General features: G+C 46.7%; 1 protein-coding gene across 1 annotated transcript in view; it reads right to left on the reverse strand.

Annotated features, from left to right (window-relative positions):
- Positions 1–1,771: 1,771 nt before the first annotated feature.
- Positions 1,772–14,335, reverse strand: part of nrxn2b (neurexin 2b) — a gene marked incomplete at both ends in the record, with an annotated part of 582,739 nt that continues 570,175 nt past the window's right edge. Inside the window, one exon of the mRNA XM_083639787.1 lies at positions 1,772–2,073. Within this exon, the coding sequence (XP_083495913.1) occupies positions 1,772–2,073 (302 nt within the window). The remainder of the gene's footprint in view (positions 2,074–14,335) is intronic.

Here is a 14,335-nt window from a genome sequence, read left to right on the forward strand (position 1 = left end):
TCTTCCAGGGAACTGCCGTTCGCCTTGTTTGTGTGTTCTTTCCACAAAGTTTGCCCGTTTGGCTGCTGTCAGTCCAGTCAGGCGTAGAGAAGGGGGGGGGGGGGGGGGGTGAGGGTGGCGGGGCGGGGCTGGGGCGAAAGACAGTCGCTTTTTCAGATGCAAAGGTTATCTCTCTCCACAGTGGAACTCCAGCAAAAAAAAAAATCATTCTGAAACTTTTTCCCTAGAATGTCTCATTGCTCTGGAGAAAATAAGAATCAAATCAAATCAAATAAAAAAAACACAAAAACCAGCAAACTGAAAAACCTCTCTGGTCTCGTAATGTTTCTTCGCCTGGACCGCCAAGGAGACTGAGACGTGCAGCAAGGCGTTGCGTCAGACGTACTGTTCATGAGAGGGGTTCGGCTGGGGCGGTTCGGGGGCGGGTCATGGGGGAAACCGGTCTCATGTCAAAAAAATTCCTAACCGTCCCGTCTTCGCTGCGGGCAAACTCTCACTTTTTTGCACTTTTGCTGACGATTAGGTCCATGTAGGTTTCTGCAACGTCTATACATGTATTTATATTTATATAGAACAGTTCATCTTGTTTGCTGGAGGTTTTCTCTGTTTCTTGTGTGATTAGTAACTGTATGGATGTGATGCAGTTCCTCTGCGGGCCCACTAGGGGGAGGGAGGGGCCTCAAGAGCCCCAGAAACACATGACACAGATCTGCTGGAACAAAACGACGACCAATTTTGGCCTCAAGTAGTTTTTGGCGGCTAAAACGTACAAGTTAGCATCCGTCGGTTCGTCGGAACGGCGGTGGTAAAATCTCACATGGTTGCTACGTGTTTTTACGTTTTGTCGTTATCGTCGTCGTCAATCATCGTTGTTTATTTTTCTTTTTTTTTCTCAAAACTCCACAGAAAGGAAAAAACAGTTTTTTTATCTCTTTTTCGTTAAATGAATACTACATGCTTGGAACACAGCAGAGGTTTACGTTGCGTCGGCTGCCGTGGTGCACCGTGGACAAGGAGAGAAACAGAGCGCACGAGCGAATGAGAGGGGGGAGAGAGAGAGAGATTGGACGAGAGGCGAGAGATCGGAGTTGTCAAATACTTACAGAGGCGGGGGGAGCGGAGAAGAGGGGGGGAGGTTGGATCTGACACGGGCGTTCTGTAAGTTGGCAGTATATTGATTTTACAGAGGAGGTGTCAAGTCGCTAATTCGGCCGGTCAGAGAAGAATGCGCTGATACTGTCTAAGGTGACGGCTCACAGACCACAAACAAAGAAGCACGGACCTTCACTCAAATACTGACGCTGGCGCTTTGACTACAGTACCACCAGATAGTTAATCAACCTGTCCTACGCTGCTGACCCATAAATCACTGTGTTATCAGTATTTACTGCACGGTTGTTGGCACGGTTTGAATTGAGCGAGGTGTGTAAATAGCCTTTTCCTCACGTCCACGCCGCGGTTAGCATGTGATAATAAGTCAAATCAATCAAAGCCACGCTGGATGGTGCGAACGGAAATATGACGAGAGTGAACAGTAAGTCGCCTTGCCATCCTACTTCGCCTACTGCCTCCCTCGGATTACACTGGAACGGGCGAGGAGAACGGCCGTCCGATGGCGATGATACTGTTTTAAAATGAGTTAACCCTTTTCCTTATACTGCCTCCTGTCTCTCACTGTCTCTCTCTCTCTCTCTCTCTCTCTCCTCTCTTTCCACCTCTAAGTGCATGTCTCTCTGTCTCTGCGTGTCGCGGGGCGGCTCGCTCTTCCCTCTCAGACGTAGTACTCCTTGTCTTTGTTCTTCTTGTTCTTGGTGACCGTCTTGGCAGTGCTGGGCTGTTTCTCCTTCACCAGGGCCCCGTTGCTCTGCTGCGTTGCCGAGTTGCTGATGTAGTTGCGGCTCTGGTCCACCTGGTACGAGCCCTCGTCGCGGTTGCGGTACTTGTACATGGCGTAGAGCAGGATGAGGATGCAGAGGGCGGCCGCCGCCACGATGCCCACCACCATGCCCGTGGTGCTGCTGGACTGCTGCACCTCCACGGCGCCGGGCAGGCCTCTCTCGGGCGACGTGGGGTCTGGAGTGGGCACATGGGGGAAGTTAGGGGGGTAGGTTATGCCCGGGACACGTCGGTGGCCCGGGTCGGAGGAGGGGTGCGCCGGGGGCAGCAGCACCTGGTCGCGGGTGTTCATTTTCCCGGCGGGGATGTTGTTGTTGGCGTTGCTGCTGCTGCCGCCGGCGGGCGGCTTGAGGCGCGGGCTGAGCTGGTCGGGGTTGGCCGTGGGGGTGGAGGGGAGGGGCGGGCGGTGGGAGTCGGGGAGGCGGGAGAAGGGGCGGTCGTGGGGGCTCTGGACGCCGCCCTCGCCCCCCGCGCCGGCGGCCGGGGGAGGGGGGAGGACAGTCCTGTCGGTGACCAGCGGGGAGTTTTTGTAATAGTCCTCGTCGTCCGACTCGGTCATCTCCCCCGAGCCGTACGCCGACACCTCGATGGTCTCCTCGCAGTCCTCCTGGTCCAGGGGGCAGGGGGGCCGGCCGTTGGGCAAGGGGAGGGACTCTTTGGTGGTTTCGAGCAGGGTGAGGAAGGGGCGGTAGGTGGTGGGGGGCGGGGGGAGTACTGGGTAGCGGGTGGCGATGGACGGGGGGTCTAGGGAGTCCACCGTTATTATGGGCAACACTAATTCACCTCCTAGGACAAGAAAGAGACAACGAAGAGAAAAGAGAGTTAGAGTCCGGCCGGAGAGAGAGACCCCTCCAGAGCAACCAAAGAACAACAACAACAGCTCAAATGAATACAGCAACACCAGTATTAGAACAGCACTAAAACTTATGAGGTTAGTTATCAGTTTAGTCTTTTCTTGGCTATTTAAAAAGTTAATATGCTGACAAACTCTCTCTGTCTTTGCCAACTGAAAATAAAATACAAGCTGGTGTAAGAAAATATTCTATCCTAGCATTCCTGACTGACCTAGCACCCTACGCTAGACTGCATTAACCTACATGGGATACTAATATGTCACTAGTACAACAAGATAAAAGACTACAAATTACACTGAACAACGTATATTCTAACGTGCTACACAGCCTAGCCTTGACTGACAACTTTTCTAGGCTCACCAATGAGATGTTTCTGTTGTGATTGGTTAAATAAGATAGCAAACCACGAGGTTCAGGTCACTTACATCAACAAATTGGCCGCATGATTTTTGCATGAAAAAAAAAATTACAAAAAGAAAGCTGTGTAAGATTGTTCTCGGATAGTAATAAACAACCTCCCTCCCTCCTTTCATCTCTATCATTCTTTTGGTGTGGGAAAATAATCATAGTATAAAATATATATATTCTTGAATTATTAATTCCCCCCCCTTTTCTTTTCTCCACTTTCTCATGATGAATGGGATAAATCCTATCTTCCTGTATGGGCATGGTGATTTCTATGGTTAATTTCTAATTAGCTTAATCTGTATGCAAACCCTTAGGGGCGGCTGACGAAACTGATGCCCATAATTTCTCCCCCAAACTCTCAGTATATAGTACACTGAGAGACAGAATATCAAACTCAGTATATAGTACACTGAGCGACAGAATATCAAACTCAGTATATAGTACACTGAGACAGAATATCAAACTCAGTATATAGTACACTGAGCGACAGAATATCAAACTCAGTATATAGTACACTGAGACAGAATATCAAACTCAGTATATAGTACACTGAGCGACAGAATATCAAACTCAGTATATAGTACACTGAGAGACAGAATATCAAACTCAGTATATAGTATACTGAGAGACAGAATATCAAACTCAGTATATAGTACACTGAGAGACAGAATATCAAACTCAGTATATAGTACACTGAGACAGAATATCAAACTCAGTATATAGTACACTGAGCGACAGAATATCAAACTCAGTATATAGTATACTGAGAGACAGAATATCAAACTCAGTATATAGTATACTGAGAGACAGAATATCAAACTCAGTATATAGTATACTGAGAGACAGAATATCAAACTCAGTATATAGTACACTGAGAGACAGAATATCAAACTCAGTATATAGTACACTGAGAGACAGAATATCAGACCCTACTGTTCCCTCTCTTAGAAGGCTCCCTGATGCCTAACTCCCTCCCATAATCCTTCAGTTCTTTTGCAATCAACCACCAAGAGAGGTGGCGGACACTTAAAACATAATCTTAATGACTCATAATTTGTCAGGCTTTGGTTATTATGTGAACTGATTTTTTTTTGCCCCCTTGTGAAATGAACACCCAGATTAAATCAACATTATTGGGTGTGCATAATCATGTAAATCATTGGGATTGGAAGCCCAATTGGGGTTAAGTGTTAAACATGTTAACAGTTACATAACACAATATCAGTAACAAGACAATCTAAAGTTACATTATACGTTACATTTCATGTCATCATCGCAATCATGTAGTCGCTGGCATTTGTGTAAGGGTCACAATCAAAGGAAACAATTGAAAAACATGGCAGGGGGGGAGATTTGAATGATTACGGCACATTTTAGCGGGAGAAAAAGGGAAGATAAGAGCAAAACATGACCAAAGAAATGCCAAATACGAGCGGCATCAAATCACCGCTGGCGCTCTGTTCATTTTGATGAGCTAAAGTCGAGCGACTCAGAGGGAGAGGGATGGGGGAATGAAGTAGGACGTATTAAGGGGAGGGTCTCTGGGATTATAAGGGTCCCACGCGGCTTTTATCCAGCTCAGCCCACGCTCAAGCGCCCGCCCACACCTCATCAGCTAAACAAACATACAGTTTCACTTCAAGAATGGCACAAGGGCTTCGTTACACACGGGCGATGCATTGAGTTAAACAACAACGCCGAGTCTAAACACATCAGCAAATAACAACAGACTTTCACAGAAAGGAATTAAAATATGGGTGCTGTTAAAGGGACAAAAAAAGTTAGTCATTTCGTCAATCCTCCTCTTAACTTCTTATTTCAAATAACCGCTGCCGGAAAGGTCTAGTTTCCATGGCAATTGCTCAAGTTATTTCTTCTTCTTTCGTTCTCTGTGTTTGAGGGTTGCGTTTCACCTTGAAGACGGAGAGGACAGCGGAGCAACGCGGTGGCACATTTGAGGAACAAAGGCTTTTGGAAGTGCGGCGCGTTCAGAAGTAAATCTTTTGGTTTTCGCGCAAAGACTTGTCAAAGTCACAGGAGAAGAAGAAGGAGCTGGCGGTGGCGGGGAGGAGCGTTTCCTGGACCTCCGAGATAGTCCCTCAAAGATACAGTATGCACTGTGTGACTGAGGGTGCGCCGCTATCTTTACTACACCATCTGTCTGTATGGCGGAGATGCTGCCAATGCAATTTCAAGCTGTATACCTGGCTGCCGCGCGGCGTGCAGTCTGCCCCTCACTTACTCTGCTGCCTCCACTTAACTGTGCGCCCCGGTTACACCACATGCGGCTGACATTGCAAATGGATGCTAGTCGGAAAACACCTCCGGTCTTCTTGTTACAGCAAACGCCTTGTAAGCGTCAAAGCTGCTTAACCTGAATGTGAATGGAAGCCAAGCGGTGGCATATTGCTGCTGATTGTGGAGGTATGTTATAGCAGTGGTGTATGCTGCTGATTGTAGAGGTATGTTAAAGCAGTGGTGTATGCTGCTGATTGTGGAGGTATGTTATAGCAGTGGTGTATGCTGCTGATTGTGGAGGTATGTTATAGCAGTGGTCTATGCTGCTGATTGTGGAGGTATGTTATAGCAGTGGTCTATGCTGCTGATTGTGGAGGTATGTTATAGCAGTGGTCTATGCTGCTGATTGTGGAGGTATGTTATAGCAGTGGTGTATGCTGCTGATTGTGGAGGTATGTTATAGCAGTGGTGTATGCTGCTGATTGTGGAGGTATGTTATAGCAGTGGTCTATGCTGCTGATTGTGGAGGTATGTTATAGCAGTGGTGTATGCTGCTGATTGTGGAGGTATGTTATAGCAGTGGTCTATGCTGCTGATTGTGGAGGTATGTTATAGCAGTGGTCTATGCTGCTGCTGATTGTGGAGGTATGTTATAGCAGTGGTGTATGCTGCTGATTGTGGAGGTATGTTATAGCAGTGGTGTATGCTGCTGATTGTGGAGGTATGTTAAAGCAGTGGTGTATGCTGCTGATTGTGGAGGTATGGTATAGCAGTGGTGTATGCTGCTGATTGTGGAGGTATGTTATAGCAGTGGTGTATGCTGCTGATTGTGGAGGTATGTTAAAGCAGTGGTGTATGCTGCTGATTGTGGAGGTATGTTATAGCAGTGGTGTATGCTGCTGATTGTGGAGGTATGTTATAGCAGTGGTCTATGCTGCTGATTGTGGAGGTATGTTAAAGCAGTGGTCTATGCTGCTGATTGTGGAGGTATGTTATAGCAGTGGTGTATGCTGCTGCTTGTGGAGGTATGTTATAGCAGTGGTCTATGCTGCTGATTGTGGAGGTATGTTATAGCAGTGGTGTATGCTGCTGATTGTGGAGGTATGTTATAGCAGTGGTCTATGCTGCTGCTGATTGTGGAGGTATGTTATAGCAGTGGTCTATGCTGCTGATTGTGGAGGTATGTTATAGCAGTGGTCTATGCTGCTGATTGTGGAGGTATGTTATAGCAGTGGTGTATGCTGCTGATTGTGGAGGTATGTTATAGCAGTGGTCTATGCTGCTGATTGTGGAGGTATGTTATAGCAGTGGTGTATGCTGCTGATTGTGGAGGTATGGTATAGCAGTGGTGTATGCTGCTGATTGTGGAGGTATGTTATAGCAGTGGTGTATGCTGCTGATTGTGGAGGTATGTTATAGCAGTGGTCTATGCTGCTGCTGATTGTGGAGGTATGTTATAGCAGTGGTCTATGCTGCTGATTGTGGAGGTATGTTATAGCAGTGGTCTATGCTGCTGATTGTGGAGGTATGTTATAGCAGTGGTCTATGCTGCTGATTGTGGAGGTATGTTATAGCAGTGGTGTATGCTGCTGATTGTGGAGGTATGTTATAGCAGTGGTGTATGCTGCTGATTGTGGAGGTATGTTATAGCAGTGGTGTATGCTGCTGATTGTGGAGGTATGTTATAGCAGTGGTCTATGCTGCTGATTGTGGAGGTATGTTAAAGCAGTGGTGTATGCTGCTGATTGTGGAGGTATGTTATAGCAGTGGTCTATACTGCTGATTGTGGAGGTATGTTATGGCAGTGGTGTATGCTGCTGATTGTGGAGGTATGTTATAGCAGTGGTCTATGCTGCTGATTGTGGAGGTATGTTAAATCAGTGGTCTATGCTGCTGATTGTGGAGGTATGTTAAATCAGTGGTCTATGCTGCTGATTGTGGAGGTATGTTAAATCAGTGGTCTATGCTGCTGATTGTGGAGGTATGTTAAAGCAGTGGTCTATGCTGCTGATTGTGGAGGTATGTTATAGCAGTGGTCTATGCTGCTGATTGTGGAGGTATGTTAAATCAGTGGTCTATGCTGCTGATTGTGGAGGTATGTTATAGCTTAGTGTTGGCCCGGCTCTACATGGCCTCACAGTACTCGATGTTGTTGTTACTGTTTTTAATGGGAGAAATGCCGCTTGCCGTGAGCAGTGGCTGTGTTTTGTCTGCTGCCTAAAAGCTACCTGAGGTGAACCTACGCTTTTAGAAAAGACTTTGGCGCTTGAAAACAGGAGGAAAATAGATTTTTTGTTTTGTTGTCGTTGCTCCTATTCAAATATCCGGAAGGATCACTCCCACAAAGTGTGCCACATCGCCTCTCCGCTCGGCCCTCAGCGACGATAGAGGAGCCACAGCCTGGAGGCCTGATGGCGTCGTGGCGATGGATTTTCGAGGCGGTGGCTATTGGAGAAATAATGAATACACAGCCCTCATACACAGAGCGAGTCACATCTCGCCACTCTATTAGGCACTTATCAAACGGACCATCTTTTCATTTCCTTTTGTGTGACCCGAGGCGACTGCGCCCAACAACTTTGATTGGCTCTCCCCTTCCCGATGACCGGACCCACTTTTTCCCCTCCGTATGCAGCGCTGGTTGTTCAGTGAACGCCGGCCCGTACGCGGGGTGGCTTACAGGCCGTGGAAGTTATCTGGTATTCTACATACATCACAAACGCAATGGAGCATCTGCAGGTTTGAAAGCTGCCAAGAACCGTAGATGGATGTGAAATGAGGGGACACCCAGGAAATTTGACCGACGACGATGTGCAGGAGGCAGCCGAGTTCAGCGTCACGATGCCTCAGTAGAAATCCATTGCTTCAAACAGCTTTGGAAACTGTTTAGAACTTGATATCAGACAGACATGTAGGTCCTGATCTCACAAAACGATGCAGGTAGCAGGTATGGATGACTACCTCAACTTTCATTTTGACGCCAGATTTATGTGGGTCCTACCAAGATCTGTTCAGTGTCTGTCAAAATGTTTTCCACACACACACACACACACACACACACACACACACACACACACCCCCACCCACACACACACACACACACACGACTCAGTGTATTTAGCAATGTTTCAAGCCCAGGTCCTGACAAGGGAGAGAAGATGGTGACTCTGTATCTAGTGTATTAGAAAGCATCTGAAGAAGAGCCTAGTGCTGGAAACGTCACGCAGCAAATCAAATCTTTCAAATAGGAGCCATCTTGTTATGCGGATCCTTCTTTTTAAATTGTTGCCAACGTGACAGCAATGGCTGCTATTGTTTTCACTTTGTGAGTCATCAGGGCAAAACGTGGTCCTGGAGAAACCTATTGTAGCAGGAACTGCACAAAAGCCGCTTTGAGTACTGGACAGATTTTGCGGATGCGATAGCGTCAAAACCGTGCAAGATGCGGTCACAAAACCAAACCTTACAAATGTGTAGTTGAAATCAAAATGAAGGCCGAGTTCCAAGCAAGGTGGCCTGCTACCCCCCCCCCCCCTCCCCTCCCCTCCATTTTACACCCATGTCCCGCATTCGTTTTGTGTGTGATCCCATCGCAAGATGGTCTCTAGTTTAACTATTTTTTCTTTAACCCATTGATACCTGATGCAGCACTTTTGCATGTATATCCGCGTGACGCGGTTCGCAGTCTTAAAGGGATACACACACAAATGCTGCATCAGGTATCAATGGGTAAATATTGTCCTGTCACTTAACCATCATACTCGGCACGAGCCCGAAAGATATGAAGCCTGATTGATTGAGTTGGACTTGATCGATGAGAACAGCTGAGGCAGTGGAGCCCTGCTCACATGATGAGCCCCTCCCTTTATCTGTAGCCACGCCCCCACACCAGCAGTATGACTCATCTGCTCTGTATTGACTCAGGAGCAGACAGACACGTGAGCACATGGATACTGATGCGTCTCTGTCGCTCTCCCCGACAAACACACTTATTCTGCCGGTCACGTCGCCTCGCTCACATCCGTTTGAAATATTTAGAGCAAAAAGGTTGTTTTGGAGTTTTGAGCGGTTCTATAATTCAGCTTTGATTAGGCCGCAGATGGAAAACACAACAGCGTGTCCGGGCATAATATATCTCCCTTCCCCTTTGCTGTGTTTTAAATCATGCCACAATAGATGCAATTATGGCCATATCATCTGTAAAAGCCCCCCCCACCCCCCCCCAAAAATAAATAAATAAATAGAGAAAGACTTCTCCCTGTTTCTTCATACATACGACTTCATAAACTGTTTAGTGCTGCATTGGTCGCTGTTGGCCTCAGGCCAAGTGATTTATTTTGACACTGATGGATGATGGCTTTACTCATAACACGTCTCGCTGAGAGTTATGTGTCGGCGGTTGTTGAGAGACACCCTTTGCTCACCGGCACCTGGGTAGAGCCTACCACTTCAGCTGCATGTGTTGTCTTTTTATTTTTCTGCCGTTAAGAGCTGGTATATCATTTAAGAAATTACAATACCAGTACCAATACCAGTTAGCCTGGTTAATAGCATCCTGATCAGCATGGTTTACCAGGCTAAATACCAGTACCCTTAGGCTGTTTTCTCAATGGGAACGATTGCTTTCGTTCCGTTCCGTTCCGCACCCGGGATTGCCCCGCCCCCGGGATTGCCCCGCCCCCTCCCCTCTCCCCCGCTGGTCAGCTTTCACATTACAACATTTCTTCCGCGCTCGGAAACGGAACAGAGTGCACTTGCGTCATCAACTATGCCTGCAGTGTATCCTCACTCCGTGTGTTGTCTATGTGGTTCGGAACGGTTGGCTTTCACACTCGCAAGTGTTCCGTGCCCGGGCACGCCAAAGCGCTCCCCAGACCACCTTTTCAAGTGGATCCTGTCACGGTTCCCTGTTGCGCACCCGGGCGCAGAACGGAACGCAACGTTCACACTCGTCAAATGTTCTGAAACTGGGGTCAATTTGGGTACCGGGGCACCAGTGTGAAAGCACCCTTAAAGTGATACCGATACCAATAGAGTAGTTCATTCGCTACCAACTCCCTCACATACACACCGCGCCTGACTTCACCACCACCACATACAGACTGTATGGGTTGTAGCTGCTGTGGTAGTGGGCCAATCACACGTCGCATTAAATCGAAGAATGCTTGTGGTGATTGGCTGTTAGCAAAACCATAAAAATAGTATTTATTTTTCTACTTTTAGATCTGTGTACAAATAGTTTGACTGGAGAAGTTTCGATACTTCGTCGTCTTAAGAGGTCTTAGCTGACGAAGACTGTTGCACAGTTGATTTCACTACTGTTGACAAATGTACTATTGTAAGTGGCTTTGGATAAAAGCGCCTGCTAAATGTAATGTAGTGATGAGACTACTTGGTACTGGCTTATAATGGTGGGGGAGAAGGGCCAACCTACAACATATAAAACCTATGTTATTAGCAAAGTCAGGTCACATTCCCTCTAAAAGCTTCTATTACATTTTCTCAGATGACTGCTCTGAAACCTGCACCGCTTCCTTCAACACCTGCGTGTGAATTTTATAACCTATTTTGTTCTCCTCTCTCTCTCTATCTGCTTCACATCGCTCTCTTCCGCTTGCCTCTGCCTTCCAGCATTATTTGCTGAATTAAAAGCTCTTCTCCCCAACAAACAAACGCACAGCTAAGTGACTCTTGGGGGGGAAAACAGCACAATATGAAATTATTAAGTACAACAAAAAAAAAATTACAGGGTAGGTGCTTCCGAATAACAATCCGAATGTTCCTGCCACCATATTCCCAGGAGCTACAAAATCAAACCCAGTCCCATTAAATACAAATAAATAAAAATAAAATAGACTTCACATGAGAGAGAGAGAGAGAGAGAGAGAGAGAGAGAGAGAGAGAGATAGAGAAAACAAAAATCTTTGACGGGGAGAATTGTATCCAATTCTTCACAATTTGCGGTGGGAGTAGAAAGACCCCCCGCCAAGAAAGACAGCAGCTCGCCAGGCGATCCGGTGGCGGCGGGGAAAAAGATCCCCGTTAATTAGTATTTTAATAGGATTTCACACACATGGATACATTATTAATATAATTTACGGCAGGGCCATTTTCTCTAGGGGAGACGATCTGAATCGCCCCTCCTGTAAATGACTAAACTGTGCATTGCCTTACTTTCAATTGAAATGGTTAGCAGGCGTCTGGATTGTGCAGCAGTTCTTCTTCACCTCTCTTGATATGTGTAATATAATCCCCCCTCCATGCATTTCTTCACTGTAGCTGTATGGAGTCAAGTCTAACAAAATGCAATAACACTGACTCCCTGACTGGAAGCTCTTATTAATCCCCCACACTGAGCTATATGAATCATGAATCATATAAATCTCAGCGATCCCCAAACCGTCACCCCCAAGGGATTGGAGACGAGAAGCTGCATATTACAGTAGTCATTTTGGTAAAAAAACGAAACACTCTACAATAACGAGAGCAAATACGTGTTCAAGTAATCATTAGTTAAAGTCCCTGGAAACCAAAAAATACACATGTTTTGAGTTTGTCACACCACAGAAAAATGTGTTATTAACCACCCAGCCAGATTTGAATGATTAAAAATGTAACCAAGTATATAAAATTAGGTTTAAAAATAATGGGGAAAAATAAGCAGTATTCTCTGTTCTGAAACCATGTGGGCGTGTCTGCTGAAGTGCTCCCCTCCCTCCCCCTCCCTCCCTCCCTCCCCTCCTCCCCTCCAGTGTTGTGCCGCTTGATACATTCTGATGCATCTTTTGAGATTCCATCGTTCCATCGTCTTATCGCCCGATCTCTCGGTTTCACACCTGGATCTAAAAGAGAATTAGCAGGTTGCCTTTATACTGTGTCGTCTGATTCATTATTGAAGAAATCCTCAAAGCTCTGATCTCGTTGGAGTAAAAACTGATAGCACCTAGCACATCCTGGGACTGACGAGTAGCTCCGAGGTATGAGAGAGAGAGAGGGGGGGGGGGGGTGACAGGGAGAGAGAGAGAGAGCGGGGCGGGGCGGGGGAGAGAGAGTATGGCTGAGGTCGAGCATAGACAGAAAGTGAAATAGAGAGATTTAATGAGCGGGGCTGATTGGAGAGAAAGAAGAGGGTTGTTTCGTGCAGGTATAGCAGAGGGAATATCTTCTGTGATTGTGTGTTTGTGTGAATACAATTTGTGTATAGATGAGTTTTTGCGTAAATTATTGCGTGCGTGTGGAGAGGCTACATGCATGTCAATACTGTATGCACACATGTCTGTGTGGGTGTGTGTGAAACTCAGTCGGGACCGGGAATCATATACTGCAATAGACCAGTTTTGATAAATACCTGAGGACGCCCTGTGCAGTGCTTCTCACCATGGGTGCCGGCTGGGTGCAGGGAGACCAGTTTGTATATAGAAATATGCACATGCTAATGTGTTCGAATATGAACAAACGCTATATTTTTTTCCTCTGGTTGCTGGTTGGTTGCAGGCAGACACCTGACCATGACGTGTGGAGAAAATGTGAGCATGATGGGATGGGAGTCATGCTACCGGGATTGGGACGGGACAGATTTTTTTTTTTACTCTGGCCCGGGAGTGGGACAGACGGGACGGGAGTATTTTTGTGGGAGTGGGACGGGACAGGAGTGAAAAACCACTCCCGTGTCACCCTCTAATCATGTGTACCAGTCATAGATTGTATAAAAATATGGACATAGCCACCGTGACATCACCTATTGGTTTGTGGACTCCCAATTTGAAGACTCGAGTTTTGCATTGTGACCGTCGCCATCATTTTTTATCGTTTTATTGGAGCCAGAAGTGACCATATTTGGACGAGAAGAGCTGCTGAGCCGCCTGCTATTGGTCCGTTAATCGGCAAGCTGTGAGATCAGTGGACAGGTGACCTGTCAATCACCCCCCAAATCATAGTCTGCCTTATCGTCTATTTTTACTCTAAATGGGACCATAATTGAGGTCATAAATCAAGTGAGAAGTCAGGTCATTTTCCCATTGACTTCCATACAATCTGACTTATTTTTGGAGCCATAGACTGTATGAACGGGTGAGTTATATAAAAATTCACCCCCATACAGTTGTCATGAATGGGGAAATTAGCTATAGAGACCACAACTGTTTTTGTACCAGGCTGTAAACATGTTTATTTTTGCTGTAAAGTTGGGTATTGGAGGCAGCCTCAAGTGGCCATTCGAGGAATTTTGTTGGGGTTCTTCCGCGATGACCTAATTTTTCCTAACTGAAGGTTGGGGCTTGGGGAGCATGTATAATGTGACTGGGCATGTGTAAGAGTGCACTTTTTGGTGTTTGAGTGCATGATTTTGTATGCATGTGTATGAATATTCATGTGTGTGTGTGTTTGTGTACATGTGTCACTTCACTACTCTCTATCCCCAGTGCTCATCCCCATCTCTGAAATCCCGCTCTGAGGCTCTCCACCTCGCAGGTCTTCTCCCTCTTCTGGCTCATTAAAGCAGCTGGAGGATCCAAACCCAACTGGGCTGGGTGATGTAATTAAGGCTCCTAACAACGTCAAAGTTTAATTAGCCCTGTGGGAAAGGCAGGAATCATTCACTGGAATACCACTACACTCACTCTCTCTCTCTCTCTCAATCGTTCTCTCCAACTCGTCCCCGTCTCTCTTCCAAGCTTCCTGTCTCTCTCTCTCTCTCTCGAATCCAGCTGTCTCAATCTCGCTCGCCGCTTCTCTGTTCTGCTTTGAGCGCAACGGGACGTGACACAAATCTCAACGAGGGTCAGTCCTTCAAAACGCAGTCGCTCCGGCTCTCTCTCTCTCTCTCTCTCTCTCTCTCTCTCTCTCTCTCTCTCTCTCTCTCTCTCTCTCTCTCTCTCTCTCTCTCTCTCTCTCTCTCTCTCTTACTCGTCCATTCCTTAGGTCTTTCTCTCTCGCCTCTT

This window comes from Poromitra crassiceps (genome assembly GCF_964638095.1).
Source record: "Poromitra crassiceps genome assembly, chromosome: 7".
NCBI lineage: Eukaryota > Metazoa > Chordata > Actinopteri > Beryciformes > Melamphaidae > Poromitra > Poromitra crassiceps.